The sequence below is a fragment of the Columba livia genome, chromosome 3 (assembly GCF_036013475.1).
Source record: "Columba livia isolate bColLiv1 breed racing homer chromosome 3, bColLiv1.pat.W.v2, whole genome shotgun sequence".
NCBI lineage: Eukaryota > Metazoa > Chordata > Aves > Columbiformes > Columbidae > Columba > Columba livia.
This window is the reverse complement of record NC_088604.1, coordinates 54,101,199-54,120,266: the sequence shown is the minus strand read 5'-3', so window position 1 is coordinate 54,120,266 and position 19,068 is coordinate 54,101,199. Positions and strand designations below refer to the sequence as shown.

Genomic DNA, 19,068 nt, shown 5'->3' with positions numbered 1-19,068 from the left:
TTCCTACTTCAGCAGCTGCTGCTTCATATTGCACCTATATTTAAATCTGGGTAAAATACCTAGATACCAGTTTCAATACAACAGTTCCCGAGCCCTGTAAAAAACTAGTCAGTGAGTTAGGAAGATAAGCAGCTGTGCCTGTTGTATACACGAAATTACTGAAATCTAGTTTCTCCCTTGCTCTCTCTCCCTCAGTGACATCTAGGGTGGTGATGCCCAGGTTTAAGAAAGGCGGTAAGGGAGGCAAGAGGCTGACATGGCTGAGTCAAGGCCTCCTGGTGCCTGTTCTTATCTTGACCTACGAGTCTTTCATTGTATTTTCTCTCCCCTGCCCTGCTGAGGAGGGAAGTGATAGAGCAGCTTTGGATCAACCCACCACAGCTCTTAAACCCACACAACTCTTAACAAGTATCACACTTAAGTAACATTTATTATATCAGAGTAGATGGTCCAAGTTAAAAGTACTCATGCAGTCAAGGGGCCTGGTGGCCACAGAACTTGCCCGGTTTGTGCTATGTGTGAGCACTTCCACTGAAGTGAAAGTAAGGCAGAACCAAAAATCAGCAAGGTACAGGCACTTTGATCCCAGTTCAAGCAGGGAAAAAAAAAGCCTAGATCAGGTCCTGGTCCCCCCCACCCCAAAAAAGCCTCATGTTTGTTAAACAAAATGTTGTAAAAAATAGAAAATACCCAAGATACAGAAAGTCAGTGCTCCCTAACCATACACTACAGGTTTACGTCATCATATGTAAGACCAGAAGTATAAGAAATCATAAAGCTTACTATTAACAAGTGTTCAGTTACCTGGGATAGTTAGCGATATGCATAATACCAAGTATTTGACAGCAGCACAGTAACAGTCTGACTTGGTATTGCCAACCGTGTCTAACAGCTTGTCTAACCAGGTAAACGGTTGCTTGTAGGAAGTAACATAGAAAATGTATTTTAGATTCCACGTTACCTGGTTACATAAAACAGTGATATACAAAAAACTCATATACCAAACAACATTCTAAATAAATAGTTCATCTTCATGACTATATACAGAGTCCCCATGACATTAGTTGTCCAAAAAGGGCATGTCTGTGTCCATGGGTGCTGGGGCAAGTTCACATAGATAGAACAGTGTTGCTTCGCTTGCTTCTGCCTCTGTCAGCGGTTCCAGCCGCACCAGTTTGCTCTGGGTGGGCTCGGGATCCAGGCTGCTCTCCAGGAGCTCATCCACTTCCAGGGGCTTGTCAGCAGAGGAAAGAGTTTCAGCTGCAGAGCTCCCGCTCTCAACAGTGGAGCCTGGGTTGCCATCGAGGAATGCAAGGAGTGGAAACGCAGTGTACTGTATGAGCTGCTTATCTAAGGGGAAAAAAATGGCCCAAACATTATTAGTTCACATGCCCTTCTATGTGCAGAAGGAAACAACAAAAATCCATCCCACAGAATTCATTTTAAAACTAATAAAAAAACATCATAGCTGTCACTAAAGAGTTGCTACATTCACACATGATTTTTCAGATTCTCCTGCAAAAACATCTGATTCTCTGCACTTGATGCAGTGCCAAAAACGTAAAAAGCAACTACAGGAAGTATTTTGTTTTTGTTATTTGCTAATCAGCATAACACAAAAAAGAGCAAATAGCTGAGATGTTTTTTAGAACAATGCTTGTTCAACAGTTAAACTATTTAAAAAAATCCACTACAACTGACCTGATTTGGGCTTAGAAACTTGTGTTTCCTGTGCAGCTTCTGGACCAGCGTTATTCTTCGTTTCTATTCCCTTCGTCTCCATCTGGAAATGAAAGCAAAATCTTAAAACACACACTTGAAGCCTTTTCCAATGCCACTACAACACAGCTGACCAACTATTTAAAAAAAAATAAAATAAAAATAATTTACTTGCAAAGTAGTATCAGTTACCCACACTAAGAGACCTTGGCTGAGAAAATGTGAAATGGAAACACAGGCTTACTCAAGCAAGAACCAAAACTAAAACTCAGAAATGAACTGGACAAATACAAAGAACTAGATCTTTGCACTACTGCTTAGTCTTGTGCTTCTCCCACCTGACAATACAGATGAAAACATTAAGACAAAGTGTGCACCATGTTTGCAAGTACTAAAATACTAGAGGATACAAAAGTCAGGAGACTGGTACAATGTACAGGTATTGGCCTAAAAGTAGTGTATGAGTTTTAATGGGCATTATTAATTAGTGTGCTTTTCCCTTTCCTGTTTAAAACCTAACAGGATGAATTTAGCAGCAGCCTTCCTATTCTCATGGAAGCCTTCACAGCCAGAGCATGAAAAAAGTGCTATTATACCAGTAAGGAAAACAGAAAAGGATGAATAAAGTTTGCATCTCTCACCACTGAGCACATTGAGGAATGGATTTAAGACTTACTTTGGCATTAGTGATATGATCTGTGGGATTCATCTGCACGGAGCTTGTAAAAAGCTGAATAAGACAAAACACATCAAGTTTTAGGTATCTCGATGTTGCTATTAAGAATACAAGAACATCACATCTGCATGTGTGAGAATAATCCCTGTACTTAATGTTTTCACCCTCTGTCAGGGATTAGGGTTTATTTACAGGTAGTGACCACTTTTGCAAAGAAAACTGAGCTTTGGAGAGTAATGGTTTGGAATTCCATGTACCTCAGTCACAAAGGAAACAACTGTATTACCCCTAACTGAGACTAACATGGTTTGCTGCAGTCTTAAAATACCAATTCCTTCTTATGTTGCTGCATGGAGAATGCTGTGCACAGTAAGGAAGAACATAACCCTGACCAAGTTTGCAAGTGACACCAAACTGGAAGGAGTCATCAACATGTGGGAGAGCAGAGCCACTGTTAAGAGAGATGTCAGCAAGGTGGAAGAGGGGCCAACAGGCGCCCCACCAGGTTCAACAGACAAGCACATTTAGGACACAATAGCAATCTCATGCACTGGCCCACGTCAAGGACCAAACAGACTGGGAGCAGCTCGTTGGAGACGGACTGGGGAGTCATGGTAGACAACACCCTACCATGAGCCAGCAGCATGGCCTTGCTACAGGCAAAGCATCGCCAGGAGGTCAGTGGAAGAAATTATTTCTCTCTGCACATCACCTGAGGCCACTTGTGGAAGAGTGGGGGACACCAGAAGACTGTCCAGGTTTAGGCCTCCCAGTATGAGTTTTCAAACTAGAAGGCATCCAGATGGCCACAGATGTTTGGGGGCTTATGACATACAAGAGGCTGTGGGAGCTTGGCTAACCTTTGTTCAGAGAGGGCAGACAAGTGAGGATAACTGCACTCCACTGCTTCTAAAGAGGCATTACAGAGAAGACAGACTCCACAGAGGTGGACAAAAGACAAGAGCTACAAGCTGCAGCAGAAAAATTGTGACTGACATAAGAAAATTATTCTGAAAGAAGAGTCAAGCACTGGAACAGGCACCCAAGATGCTGTGGAATCTCCCATCTTCAGAGAATTCAGAATCTGTGTCAACAAGGTCCTGAGCAATATGATCTAACTTTGAAGCTGGCCCTGCCCTCAGCAAGGGGGCTAGACTAGATGACATGCACAGGTCCCTTCCAACGTAGACCATTCTACTTCAATCTAAAGAGAAATTTAGAACATCTATCCACTCCTAAGAAATAATCTGAAATGGCAGAGAAACTTGTAAAACAAATGCTAAGACCATTGTAACCCCAGTTCATTGACAAGACCACAGAAGATGTGCTAGGCTATTTCAAGCAACAGTATTCATCTAATTGGTGTCTGAGTTCGTGTGGCACCAAATGCAAGCATTATTTTATTAAGCAAAGCCATTCTTCAATCAAAATCTTAAGCATTCGCTTCAGCAGTGGTGTAGCACTGAGAATCACAACAGTGACCCAGAAACACATATTCGCAAATACTTATCACTTTCCTTTTTTAAAGGGAAGAAATAAAAAAACTGTTGTGTTTTCAATCTATTTGAAACAGTAACAACCCACACAAATATTTTCTGTAACGTGTTACCAAAATACTTAAAATAAACATTAAAAATTACATCAACCAGGAGATCTGGATCTATGCTGAACTGTCGTCCTGATAACATAGCTTGGAAGTCCTCTAAACTGCAGTCGATACTGTCAAGATAATCCAGAAGTTCAACTCTAGAAGACAAACAGTGTTTTACTGCTACATCCCTTAACAAAAGGAAAACAAATCCACAATTAAGCTTTACACAGATGTACTACATGCATCCACAAATCTTCACCAGAACTAGAATGAACTAACTCTTTCCTTAGAAATAACCTCTGGAAAAACCTGAAAACTTTTAGCCTCCTTAGCGGAGAACCCAAGGAAAACAGACAGATATCATCAATGTAACACTATGACGTGACATAAGCAGAGATGCGATTCTTGCACCCAGGTAACCCTAACGAGAGCTATACAGATAAATCCTTACAGTTTAAGTAACGATATCCACAACATTAGACTGTCAGATTATGCACCCCAACTCGCTTCATGATGAAAACCAGAGGTCCTATCTTAAAATACTTAACAGAAGACCAGGCTACTCACTTTCCAAGAAGATTTATATTCTGTGAAATGACTCCATTCTCATTAAGTATAGAATCCATCATTGACACTGGATCTTCTGCAGTTAAAGTTGACTGGTTATTCAGCTGTACAGCACTTGACATGAGTGGGCTTGTACTGTCGCTGACTGGGCTGAGGGGATCACTAGCTGTGACAGCAACTGATTCCGTGCTTTTATCCTCTTGAATTACAGGGGCATATTCTTCTTCATTATCATCTTCCACAATTACAATATCAGGAGAATGACTACAGCTGTAATGTGAGACACATGAATTAAAGTATTTCATACACTCATTAAATTGGTACTGCTCCACAGGTTTAGTCATTTCTCATTTTAGTCAAGCTACAATAAGGAAATAAACTGCCCTGCTGTTTTTTAATATGAAACATGGCAAGATACTGTAAACATCTATTTTCTGCTGATACGGTGCTGTAATGCTCAATACAGTTAGTACAGCTCAGCTAGCAGACACTGTTGTGCTAGACGACAGTAATGACTGCTATAAAGCAACACAGGTATTTTTTGCATTAGAACAACTACTATAAAGTATGTACAAAATGGACCAAAGAATATGAGGCCATCAAACTAGGCACACAATATATATTTTGCATCTTTCCTGTTGAACAAAATTAACTCTGGAGTATCCACAACATGAAGGATCTCAGTTGACAGTGTTGTAGTTAATTAAGCTTGTTATGTATAGCAGGGAGGCAACCTAAAAACCAAGAAAGAGTCTAAAATAATTTGCTTTCCTCCATATTCTGTTTTTCTTAACCCTTAAGTAGCTATTTGTTGTGCTGTCCCTCTATCACAGCCTTATCTTCACGGAGCTTTTCTATCAGAGAACTGAATAGTATAAACTAGAAATATATTTTATTCTTTGAGGTAAAAGATCGGGCCAGTTAATACAATGCAACTCAGGAAGAGAGCTGTGTTGCAATCCATGGATGAACTTTCAGCTGCTCATAGCTGGAATATGAACTACTTCCATAGTGCTAAGTATAGACAGGAAGGAACACTGTCACAAAACACATGAGACTGAACAAAAAGCCCCCTTGAAATTAACTATCTTAAAGTTCAAAGACAACACCAACACTTGACAAACAGCACATGCAAATTATTCTCCATAAAAATCTGTAAAAACAAGGGAAGCCATTCCTGTCTGTATTTATAACCAAAACTAAGACAACTTTACTTAGTCTGTCTTTGGACAAGTAGTATGTTTAACAAGAGTGCAATAATACTGATTGCTTCTCACTAGTTTCTATCTTCAGTATATTAGAACTACAACAGCCAATTAACTATTTGGAACAAATGCAGAGGTCAATAAATCAGATCCTAGTGTGAATTCACAGATGGAGCTTCTATATGTGCAGGAGTACTGAATAATTCTGACTTCATTAAAAAAATTACCCAAGACATCTGACTTACTGTATCTCATATAACACTGAAAGTCAATTATCTATATAGACTGCTGAAGATTTCTTACTTGGAAGAATCTGAAGTGGTATCTTCATTTGCTTCTGGTGTAATAGGAGGATTTTCTTCATCACCCATGGGATTTTCTTCATCGCCCACATCCTCAGTGACATCATAAATAATGATGTCATCTGAAATCTGTTCCCTTTGTTTTAAGCCCTCATTTCTGTTTAGAGGTACCTAAGAATTATTTTAAGAAGAGTCATGGGACAGAAGGACAATAAGCTTCAGCATTCTGACAGTTATCATTGTATCTTGCAATGCTTCAATTCTAAAGAGGTGTAAGAGCTTTTCTACACCTCTAAGAGATGACAAGATGTTTGTATAGATCTACATTGAATAGAAAAACATACAAATAAATGAACAGGCTGGAGAACAGCAGCTACAGGAAAAAAATACTACAGGCATAGAAATAAAAATATGCTAGCACTACCATCAAAAGCAACAAAAGATCTACAATGGGACTAAATTAGACCTAAAAATATTAAAACAGTGACTGCCATTTAAGTAGCACTTTGTTATAAAACTATTAATTCTAGTACCATGCTACAGCACTCATTCTAATGATTTTCCCACCAACCATTATTTGGGTAGCAAAAAACAATTTTCAGTGGTGTAACCCATTCAAATGGCACAGCATCTTGACGTGAGTTTGCTGGGTTGGATGCTGCCTTGCAGAGCACCACGCTGAATCCTTGTCCCTGTATGGAGCTAGGGATACCTATGTCCCAGAGATAACACCACAACATAGCCCTGCTATTTCTAACAGCGCTGCTATTAAAAGCAAACTGTTCTCTGTAGGATCACATCAAGCTGTATTTAATACACGTATATGTTTATACATGCTTATAAATGTTTATATTGAAAAGCGAATGGTGATTATCAACATGCTTGGCTTCTGAAGGAAAGACAGCATGGCATATTGCTTCTATAAGTTGATAGCTCTCAGTACACAGCTATATTTTATTCCCCATCAGACAAGCTACTTGATCTGTCTGCCCCCTCCACTCCTTCCTTCATCATAACAAAACAGTACACATAACAGAAAACGTACATGGTGGTTACTGTCAGCTGGTTCTTTCACGATTTGTTGAAATACATTTGACTTTGTAGGTCCATTAGTGTTCAGAAGTAGAGGCCTAAATCAGAAATAATAAAGGAAGAAAGCCATCTCAAAACTAATTCTTTGGGTTTAGTCAACAAAATATGTCAGTACATTGACTGGATAGCAAGTTTTCAAGACCATATTTACCTCTTGCGTTTTAGGCTCACTAGTTGGTTATTCTGCACCAAGGTAACAATAAACTGTACAATCTATAAGGAAAAGAACACTCGTGTTAGTCACTCTACTCTGTAATTGCTTCTCTCAAGAGTACCAAGATACTTTAAAGCAGAAGACTTCAATAATGTAATCTATACATATACAAAACACTTGGTTTGTGTAGCAACTTTCATATAGAACTGTTTGGAAAAGTTAAGAATATAGAATAGAATAGAATAGAATAGAATAGAATAGAATAGAATAGAATAGAATAGAATAGAATAGAATAGAATAGAATAGAATAGAATAGAATAGAATAGAATAGAATAGAATAGAATAGAATAGAATAGAATAGAATAGAATAGAATAGACTACACTGCTGGTAATATCTAAAAAGAATAAAGTTATTCAGTTGTCTGAAAAAGGCTTTTCACATAGCAAACGATTAAGAGCAGACTTTTACAGTACATCATATAGTACACAGAAAAACATGCAGTAACTCAAACTATTAGAAGAACTCTAATAAGCAATGACAGAAGGCACACATGTTGACTGTATACGTAACCTGTATCTGCAAATACTGATTCTGGTGAAAGGCATCTTTGACATATTCAGAAAGAGTGACATGTACACCTAACAGTATTCATCAGCTGCCTTTCCATTATACATGTTAGACTTTTTTCCCTTATGTTTTAAAAACTTAAGGATTACACGTATGTATCTGGCTTGAACAAACTAAAACATAATCAGTAGGAGTCTCTGCTACAGGGCTGCTTTCAGTATTGCTATTTCTGCTATGTAAAAAAAAAAAAAAAAAAAAAAAAAAAAGACTATGTAAAAACACTTTGCCTTTACATCAGTTTTGGTAGATCCTAAGTTCAACTGTTAAACTAAGCTAACATATTTTCAGTGGGTTCCACTCAACTTGTTCTTCTGATAACTTCAGAAATATACAGTCAGAGGGTCAGTTAATTAGGACAGCAGTGGATTTCCAGTACAGAACTTTGTAATTCTTGCAGTGAGAGTTCTTCCTGAGATCATCCAACACAGAATATTAGTCATCTGACTCCTGAAGTAATAAAAAATGGATGGACCATTTTAAGGGTACCTTAATGAATGATGTAAGATGCTCTTGAACCTCTTTATTTGAAAATGTTTACGAGAATTTGGCTTTAACATCTGCTTATGAAGTGAAGTACATTGAATATGTGTTACACAAAGATTTGTCCACCATATACCACCCTGTAGTTTTTTTTTTCTCTTAAAACACATTTCACACACTACAAAAAAATAAAAACAAAACGAGGGCAAAACAAGGTAATATGTGGCACAGTATTCCTTGTTCAGAAGCACTCGCTCATTCATACACAACACTTGAATGAAGTGTCTTATACTTACTTTCCTAATAACTTGCTGTTGTTTCAAGTGTTTTGCTCTCAGTTCTGCCACTTCCCTCCAAAGAGATTCATTCTCCCTGTTTGGAAAGCACAATTTAGAAGTCAAACTAAAACTAAGTTTTAAAATATTTACATTAAGAATTTTTGCTAATGGTTACTTAGCTTCATTAAAGCTCTGAAATGTGGTTTTAGATTGTTGGGGAAAAAGACAAAAAAGAAACAAAGTCATAGTCACCAGCCTTGGCAGATAATTACAAAATGGAGACTGAAACACCACAAATAGCCTGCAGGGAATTTCCAGCCCCCTTGGGAAGAAAAAAAAAAAAAAAAAAAAAAAAAGCCAATTTGGCAAGACTTATTATACACACATTCAGCATTTGAAAAAAAAAAACCTATTGTTTCCTGTCCCATTAACAAAGTTACCTTCTCCTCTTCCTTCTAGTAATTAAATCCTAAGGAATTGGTTTCTGGCAGCAGTAAAGGATCAAACAGTAGAAGAATGCAGTTTCCTTTCACCACCAAAAACCAGAGCTCTTCATCTACATCAAGCCTATTTTTCCTCCCTCACACACTTCGACTTGCAACTGTACATCCATACTCTAAGCATCTTTACAGAACAAGCTCTCAAGTCACACATGTGGTTCTCATGAAATGCTGCTGTTTTACAAACCTGGGTTTTTCCAGTACTCACAGGAGTCCAGTTGCTGAGATATTATAAAACTGCTGTAAAGTGGTCCTCACTATCACATCCATAAATCTCATTTTTTCCAAGGGCATAAAGTACATTAAGGGGAAGATAACTGACACCAAAAGCTTCATTGAATAAGGAAAGACAACATACCACCTTCCCCTCTTTTGCAGTTTAGTTTTTAACAGATATGTATGCCAACAACAACAACAACAACAAAAGGAAAATCTCTCCAGTGGTGTCTGGGTTTTTAGGAAACCTTAAGCTAAGTTTTTGGAAACAGTTGTTTATATGCAGTGTGATGAAGCTTATTACTCAACCCTCAAACTGCTCCTATGTCAAACATACACTTCAAGAGTACAATTCCATCACAAATTTAACAACTTAGGTCAGGGATTCTGAACTTTCTCAATTTCTCATCTGTTTTGTTAACATGTTTTGTAGGACTAAGTCTTCTGATTTAGCTCCAGTTTCCACTTAAATAATCTTAAACTCACGGGACAACAATATGGATGTCAAAGACAAACCATTTTATCTTCTCATCTCTACAAATTGTCAGGTCATTAGCAACTAGATGTCATTTCAGCCAAAGTCAGTTCTGCTCTGGGCAGGGGTTTGGACCTGAGAGCCTTCTGAGGTTTCTTCCAACCCAAATTAGTCTACAATTTGGAAAGGGTGAATATGAACATTTTTACTCTAGATTGGCCAGATTCTAATAGACAAAATAAGTTTACCTTTGGATATACTACCATTAAGGTAATTAGAACTGAAGACTAGAAATGACAGAATTTAATTCTTAAAAAAAGTTAAACTAATCAGTGACCTCTGCCACAGAAGTACACAATCATTTATGTTCTCAACATAAGACTCCTGAGATAGTTACTGCTGAGGTATTGTGACTTATAGTGCATGAGCTTATGCTCACATACCCTGCCTGTATCTATATACCCTAAAGCAGGGGCGTCAACCTCATTTTCACCAGGGAACACATCAGCCTCACAGTTGCCTTCAAAGGCCGAATGTAATTAGTCCTAAAATTACATTTGGCCCTTGGAAGACAAACGTGAGGCTGATGTGGCCCCCGGTGAAAATGAACCTGACGCCCCTGCTCTAAAGGATTAAATAATTTGTGACACACATCTCTCACTGTTGACAATAAATCCGAATTACTAAATAGGTAATAATGCAATTCTAAAAATACCCTGTTTATATTTGGATTTTAGATTCTGTAACTCTGCCACTGAGGCAACTAAAGAATTTCCAAATTAGATTTCTAAACAGATTTTCATAGACATTAACTCTACCACAATTTTTAGCAGTGGGGGAACAAAGACAAGAGGAAAATAAAAAGCAATGAGCGAAGACATTATTTGTCATGAAAAAGTATCAGAAGCAATTTGCACAAACCAAACTCTGCCTCTAACTAAACACAGTAACTACTTCAAACTTGAAGACATAAGCCAGCATACTTTATGCTAAGAGCTGAGTCGAATATTCAATCTCACCAGCAATCTGGAACTACTATTCAAGGTGTTATTTAACTGTCCACTACTAGACAGCTCTTCAAATACCAACATTGCCTATTACTTTTAGCCATATCAAAATATTCTATTTTTAATGCAATTATCTTATTTAAATTTACTTTCCTAAAGCAATATTTGAAGTTAGGCAACATGATCAGGAAACACCTAAAATTAGGTCTTTGTCTAGTATCTATTACCAGAATTACTCAATTTTAGTGGTCAGTTGCTGATGGAGCAGCTTACCTCTTCAAAGCAGACAATCGAGATTCAATAGTCTCTTGTTTAATTTGCACCTTTTGAGCGCTACTTATTATTTTGGAGAGATCTTCCTGACGTATCTTGTTTTCTTCAGGTCTTGAAGAAGAAACCTTTAAAAGATTAGAATCCAGAAAAAACACTTTCCTTTACTCATGTTGATGACTATCTTCTTTTGGTAATCAAGTATATTTTCTTCCAGTGTTGATAAATCATGCATTTAAGTTAATAATAAACCAAGTATCAAGTAAAAAAATACAGAAACACACAGATTTCCTGTTACAGCTGTCACATCAGCTTTAGTTGTTACAAATATTTGTGTACATTCACATTCTTCAGGTATTCTCGTAAGTGCTCTACTTCATCACAACCACTTCACAATAACCCAGTGTTAATAAGTACATCCCTCTCACCACAGTTTAACTTGACATATTTCTATTTGAAATCTGTATTCACCTGATTCACAGCAACAGCAGAGCACATTTCAAAATTACATTTAGAAGCACATCAAACATGTTTATAGGTTTTCCCCCTGTTCTCTTTGGTGGAAAGTTTAATGCTTACAGTAGCTTTGTTCTGAAATGAGCTATATAAACAAGCAAATTGTTATATTACTGATGCTTAAGTCAAAGCATGCTCTGCACTCCTTTTAATACCCATTTGCAAGATGTCATATTTGCATAACTCATTCATTTTTGCCACCTGTGAAAACTTACTATAATGATGGCAAAGCAAGTTAGATAAAGAAGCCCAGTCAAATCACCCAACATATCTTCAAGCAAGCCAAGATACAGATATGAGCAATTTGCTTCCCTAAAACCCAAACTTATTTGCACCCACAATCCTGCAATTAAGCTTGACATGAACTTTGCTATTCATTCACACCTACTAGGACAGATTTTCCACATACTGAGTTTTCACTAACCTTCCTTTTAATGTGTTCCAACAAGTCCTCCCGGCCTTGCTTAAAATATGGGTGCTGAAACTCTACTGGACCATCTCTCTCCAGTTTGACGATCCCAGAATCAAGATGGACAACTTTACGGAAGCCATCTTTAAAAAAAGAAACAGAAAAGGAAAAAAAAATAAACACCTCTCAAAACCCACATTAAGAAACTGAAACTATGCTGTCCCAACTACCCCTTTATCAGTTTTGAGGATAAGACAGTATCCTACTTGCAAAGAAGGCAAGGTCACTGCTCAAAGGAAATTGTCTACAAATAAACATGTACAGGATCTAGAACGATGCTAGAAAGCAAAAACCCAAGAACTTACACATGTTTAACTGTCTGACAAAGCTTGCCATGTTGTTGTGCTTGAAGTACTTGGGAAGAATCTCTTTTGCAAATCTCTGTTCATCCAACACCAAGAAACTCTGGCCATTCTAAAATGAAAGACACATTAAGCTACTTAAAGACCATCACAGAAAACATGCTGGGCTTTTAGAATTCATCACCAGATAGGAATGTTTCCTTTGTGCATGCAGTAAGTAACTGATCTGCTTGCTTAAAATTTTCCACAACAAAAGTTGCAAAGCAACACCGTATTATCAATTTACATAGCTATCCATATCTGAAAGGGAACAGCTTTATTGTTACTCATTGCTTCCTTGAGAAATTAATTATTTGTTTACCAATTATCACAGTTTTGCTACAGGATAATCCTATCAATTTTGTATGTAGCTTCAAAGTATTGGGAAGGAATCTAACAAACAGACTGCGCAAGGGAAAGCAAACAAACAAACAAACAGCTGAGAGTCCCTTCTGCTTTCCAGTATAAAGGCATGATTAGTTTGATAGGACTTGTAGGGTGTCCACTGGCTTTTGGAGTTACCAAAAAGTAGCCACCCAAGGCAACATCCCCATCCTCCTGCGATACCAGCTGTAAGGGAGGACTGATCTTATTTCATCTACAAGCTGTAACTAAAATAGAAAGGTCAGGTCTTTGTTCTTTAGTAACTGTGCTCCATTAACTAAAGGATGAGGAACTGGCAGAATCCAAACTAGCTACTTCAAAATGGTTTAGGTTTTATCTGTACACTCACAGTACTCTCACCCTGTATTTAATAAGCAGCAGCACATTATCTTTGACAAATGTCAGCACTGACACTGCACCTTCTTCGAAACACTTTATTTCAACAAGTCACATTTGTTTCTTACTCCAAATGCCAGCAGTTTTATGATCTCAAGAAACGCAAAGAACCAACCATGAGACCATGTGAAGATCCTTACCCAAGAGCTTGTTTCAGAGAAATCAGCAAGGCTGGTCAGAAGCAGGATTTATAAATGGCTCACCACTGGATGAGTTAAGAACTTAAGAGTGAGAGGAGGGTGGGAAGATGAAAACCTCCCAGTTATGTGCCGACCTACCCCCTACTGAGAATCAGTCAGTGGAAGGAAACGAGGAAGCAAACTAAGCAAAGGGACAGATCATTTTAGCCAATGCATTAAAGAAACTCACCAGCCAAAGGTAGTCATATGGCACTACAGTGACCAGCGATGCCAATGGCTTTCACTCTGCACCTTACTTCATTGCCATTTTGACATCGTTCAGGCAGAGGGCAGAAAATCTGGGCAATACTTCCATTAGTTGTTGTCACCCTGATAGTCATTTACAGCAAAGCTGTACAGACATTAAGACCTGACTTGAACTCACTAAAGCACTACTACACAGCTAAAAACAGTTTCCAAGTTCTAGTGTTACTGACTGCAGCACACAGCAATCTTCCGAGTACCTCATTTGGTACTCCTTGTACACAGTGCCACGGACAACACGTACCCACAGCTTCACTGACATAAGTACGCATGGAGACAAAGTCTGGCTGTTTGGTTTCAGAAGGTGTTTATCCTTACAGTGTAAGGATATAGGTTTGTATAGGAGGGAAGCAAGTATTAGAGTAACTGTACTCTTCCTTCCCTGTTACACTTGGTACGCTTTCTGTACCCCACAATATTGACATACTATATTTTATAAGGTGTACCAAGTGATGCCAAAACATTCCCCCACACAATAACTACTGCACACTGGTAACATCAACTGTGATTAGCAGATCTTCCTTCCACAAACAGCCTTGCAGAATTTAAAATTAGGTTTTATTTTTAATCAATAAAATAATATAAGGATACCTAATACTAGCCTTAGTGTGCTTACTTGAGATAAGCATAAGCAATTTATTTGGAAAGTCTCTATTGAAAGTGTAAAAATGAAGTGCAAAAATGGCACTTCTTAATTTAGACAAGATCTGAATCTTCATATATCTCTTTGCATCACTCTTCCAGGAAAAGAAAAAAAAAAAAAAATTGGGAGGAAAAGCTGCTGTAATCTACAAAAACTACCTGCTTCCTTCTTCAGAAGTTTTGGCTGGTTACTGGTAACATTATCAGTAAAATGTTTAAGTTAACATTTTAACAATGCTTCAGCATTTAAAATAACCTTAAGTGAGAGCTGGCATCACAACACCAGTTGAAGATGTTAATGCAGTTTGTGATGAAGCATTTTAAAAATAAAAAATATTTCAAAAACATCTAAGATCTATAGAAAAATGGAAGTTATTGTGAAAAAAAAAAAAACCAAACACAACTACTTATCATTTATCACAAGAGTTAGTAATGATTACTGCAGCAAACTTGCCAGCACTTTATTACATTGTAAGAAGGTGGTTACTTCCTGCTTTCCAATATTTTAAGATACTTATAAACTTTGTGCCCTGATAACACTTCTTTCTTACTTACTACAACTGCCCACATTTGAATATAAAGGATTCAAGATGAAAGGGCATCCAATGCAGGTTTACCATTTTTCTTAAAACCAATCAAAGTAGATGTATATCAACATGGCCGCTGTACCCGGTTAATCTGCAGTTCCCAGGACAGGGACTCCGGTTACCAAAACAAACAGCAACAGACCGACACATGTATCGGCTCCATCACTACCGATGGGTACCCGGCTTGACTTTCCGCAGACATGCCCGTGACCCATCCTCTCCAGGCCGCACAAGGCCGGGGGTGGATGCTGATGTGTGGATGGCGGTGCTGCCCGCTCCAGCAGGTGGACGCAAACCCGGGCAGACACCACCCGAGCGCAACAGTTGTCGCCCCACGTGGCCGCCCGCCCGCCCGCCAATGAGCGCGGGCCGCTCCCGCCGGCCCATGGCCCCTGCGGGCAGCAAGCTCGGCGCGGCCACCCCGCGGGAAAGGCCTCTCGATCTGGATGGGTGTCACATGGGGGATCAGCTCTCCCACCTGCTTCACGTACAGGAGACAACTCCCCGATTCCTCCCCCCCCACCCCCCGCCATTTTTTTTTTTTTACCCGGGAACCGCGCGCTGTCACGCAGTCCGCGGCTCACCATAAGCGAGCCCGGTTATTTACCCGCGGTGGAAAACCCCACCGCATCTCTGCCTTTCCCGCACTACGGCTTAATAAGAGCTGCCTGCCGGCGCACCGCAAAAAACCAACCCCTCTCCGATCCCTGACCCCTAAGCCCAGGGGCGCCCGCCCATCGCCCCCACAGGGAAAACCCCCAGCCTCCTCAGCCGGGGCCGGCACACAAACCCCCATCGGCAGCCCGGGGCGCGGCCCCAGCGCTCGTACTCCCCAGGTACCCGCCGCCGGAGGCGAGGGGAACCGGCATCTCCCCGGCAGCCCTGCCCGGGCTGGGAGAGCTGCGACGGCCCAGAGCAGCCGCACGGCGGGTCGGGCGGGGAGCGGGCAGGCGGCGCTCCCCCGGGTCGGCGCGGGGGAAGCCCGGCCAAGCCATGCGGCCGTGCGCAGATTTTCTGCCCTCCTCTCCACACGCGCCGAGGCCGGCGGGAGGCCGGCGGCTCCCCGCCCGCCTCACCGCCGCGGGCCCCGTGGAAGGCCCACCAGCCGGCCGACCCTCCCCCAGCAGGCCACGGGTTCCCGTCGGGCGCGGGAGGCTCTGCCCGACGCCGCCGGTGGAATTGGCGCGGGAAAGCGGAGGGGGGGGGGGGGGGGGGCACATCCCACCGCCCCGCGCACGCGGGCGGGGGCGAGCCGGCCAACCGCCGCTGCTAGCGCGCGCCGCACCTGGCTCCAGGTGATGAGCTGGTTGCTGGGAGCCTCGCCCACCAGCGCCCACAGCTTGCTGAGGAAGGCCGGGACCCCCGCGCTGGCGGAGGGCGGCGGCTGCGGCTGGGGGGTCTGCGGCTGCTCCTGCTTCATTGTCGCTCGAGATCCTCTGCCGTCTGGCCGGGGGAGGGGCGCAGGGGGAGGAGAACCAGCTCGACTATCTCCCGCCCCGCGCCTGCGCACCGGGCGCCCCCCGCATGCGCGGCGGCCCGCCGCACGTGCGCGTGCGTTCCGGGCGGCCGCCTGCCCGCCCCTTCCCCCGCGCTTTACATAACGGCCCCACGTGCACCCCCCTGTCACGTGTCACAACAGCGCGGGCCAGGCCGGCCGGCCGGCGCGTGGTCCCACCCACACAGATGTGGCTTGGCCTGGACCAATGGGGGCGCGTCTCTCCCCTGGGGGTGTGGCCACGCGGTAGGCTGGGCGCCGGTTCCCAGCGGGGCATGGGGGTGAGCGTGAGTAGAGGCGGAGGGGCTGAGGGGGCGCCGCGGTCTCCGGGAGCCGCCGTCTTTTGTCTTCACCCAGGTCACAGCAGGCACCTCTAATTGCAGGTATCAAGCCCAGTGCTTGGGGCATGCAGAGGCTCTGACTGTCCATCAGGCTCCTGCCTGCCCCCACTGTGGCCCAACACTGCACAAGAAAGGATAAGTACCGACTATACACGATGTGCTAATCAGCTGTATAAAAATGTTAAGGACAGTATTGGGTTCGGGTTTAGTGGAAAGATCATGCAAGCCTCTCAGGAGGCCTTACCTAGGACTGCAGCACCATCAAAAACAACACCTCAACCCCCTCCCCTTCAGCCTGCTGCTTGACTTCTGTTTTGTCAGGTTACTTGCCAGTGTAGTCAGAGCTAGAGACACCTCATCTACCATCCTTAAGTTTTGCTTGGTTGTAATTAAAAAAAAAAAAACAAAAAAAAAACTGACTTCAGTGTTTTAAAACTCCTCAGTTTGATGACATTTTCAATGAAAATAAATACACAATTGTTCAGGTTTCCCAAAGCTAGTTGAAACAGTCGCTTCTGCTGCCAGTTCGCTCTCAGCAGTCTGCTCTCACCCACGACTGGGATCCAGGGGAGGCTGCAGAACAGGTTGGCAAGGTCTGGAAAGCAACTTACAGGTGCAGAGAACATGCCTTTTGGAAGGCTACCCAAGCCTATGTTTTCAGAAAGATCCAGTAGAAAGGTTAAGAAACAGCTTGTCAGCTAGAAAATACGAGCACTCATACCATGGTAAATCATTATATACATATATATACACGACCTAAGAAAATGAACATACACATGTGCACAACAGCAACTTCCAAGCTAATTCAGCAGGAAAAAAGTTAGGCAGTCTCTAAGGAAACCTCTTTCGAAGGCAAGTTGTTTTTAAACTTCAGACCTATTGGCTACAGAGACTCTGGAAAAAGAAAAATCCATTGAAATAAAAAAAAGACATCTGTAGGAAAATAGCCTAACAAATGGTAAAGTGCAGTAACATTTCTTTCCATACACTACCAAGTGTTTTGCTAAACTTAATTACAAACTTAATAGTAAATAATTTTCAATAAATTATTATGTGGAACTAAAACTAGTATTTTCACAACAAATCCTCGGGAATTGACAGCGTTACTGATGTTTTATTTTTTTGAGAGTTCACAAAACAGTCTCAAGGAATCAAGGTCAGCTTGATCTGCTTCAGTTCACAGTGAGACTAAAGCACAATGGCACAGGAAAAAAACTGAGAACCTTTAGCCTGATAGCATGCAGGAAAACGAATTTAAATATTTCATTTTCAAGGTATCACACAGCTTCTCTTATAGCATTAGCAGACTACAGCAGCCTGTAACAAACTTGAGGACTGACACTGACTAGATCATTCCTGAGAGGAGTCACAGTTACTAATAATGTTTATGGCTCAGAGTCCCAGGGTCAGTATTTGGTATGGTAAAACTTAGGAGAACACCTTTTAAATTTAAGCACAAGTTTACAGTAATTGTCCAAGTAATTCTGCATCCTGACATGCAATGCAGCAAGCTCCTACCAGGTTCCATTTATCTAGCTACAAACGCTAGAAAAGCAAAAATAATATCGTTCTGATTTAATCTGGACACAATGTTTCTCTTCACCTTATACTTGTTGTTTACAACATACATTTGAAAAAAGGAGTTAATCTGCAAAATTGTTGGACAATATTTCAAAGTGTGCTTGTAAATGCTGAATTACTTCTAAAGATAAAATGCTACATTGATATCTTTTGCTCAGACAGAAGTAGAACCACACAATTTTTTTCATTTTGCTAGTAGATTATATTTAATCTTGGTGAGAAAGGCCATTGTATAGCTTTATTTCCAATGTCTTGCAGTCAAGGGAATTCTTTCAACCTTTCTTGCTAAACCTCACTTTAGGAAAAAAATTTTCTTCTTAAGGTTTAAGAACTGGAAGTTATTAATTTAATACTTAGCATAAAGTTTTAGCAATATACAACACAACCCTTAAATTAGTTTTTTTACTATCTTACGAGGTCTGAACAGAAGGTAATAGCTTGCCTATGTTCATTAAGCTTCCTGTTACATTATTTTACAGAACTTGCCAGTCTTTAACCCAGGGCTATTTTACTTCGTAGTATCTTCATGAACGGTGCTATCAATCATCTTTTTCCACTCTACGGTAAAATTTTCTTCCACTCAGCTTGCAGAAATCTGGTAATTATCAGTTCTGAGACAGATCAAGTGATTTAAATTTTTCACAATACAGTTCTTACCCTCTTGTCACCAGAAAAACATAACACTTGAAAACTCTCAGGGTATAGTGAAATGT

General features: G+C 40.9%; 1 protein-coding gene across 2 annotated transcripts; it reads right to left on the bottom strand.

Annotated features, from left to right (window-relative positions):
* Positions 1-411: 411 nt before the first annotated feature.
* HSF2 (heat shock transcription factor 2) lies at positions 412-16,471 on the bottom strand. Of its 2 annotated transcripts, XM_065056768.1 has the most exons (13): positions 16,224-16,471; positions 12,451-12,559; positions 12,101-12,228; positions 11,164-11,288; positions 8,711-8,786; positions 7,304-7,365; positions 7,106-7,190; positions 6,062-6,231; positions 4,554-4,823; positions 4,036-4,141; positions 2,396-2,449; positions 1,702-1,783; positions 412-1,350 (listed from the first exon to the last, which is right to left on the bottom strand). In XM_065056768.1, the coding sequence occupies exons 1-13, from the start codon at positions 16,356-16,358 to the stop codon at positions 1,061-1,063; spliced, it is 1,692 nt and encodes a 563-aa protein (XP_064912840.1). In that variant the 5' UTR covers positions 16,359-16,471; the 3' UTR covers positions 412-1,060. The 2 variants fall into 2 exon arrangements, with proteins under 2 accessions (XP_064912840.1, XP_064912841.1); XM_065056769.1 differs by lacking the exon at positions 2,396-2,449.
* Positions 16,472-19,068: the final 2,597 nt, after the last annotated feature.

Bases quoted from the DNA above. Each gene is read 5' to 3' on its own strand.
- HSF2 (XM_065056768.1), bottom strand. From the start codon at position 16,358: ATGAAGCAGGAGCAGCCGCAGACCCCCCAGCCGCAGCCGCCGCCCTCC. The intron at 4,142-4,553 runs GTGAGTAGCCTG...TTTGTCTTCTAG, and splicing joins AATATAAATCTTCTTGGAAA to AGTTGAACTTCTGGATTATC. The intron at 1,351-1,701 runs GTCAGTTGTAGT...TTTTCCCCTTAG, and splicing joins AGTTTCTAAGCCCAAATCAG to ATAAGCAGCTCATACAGTAC.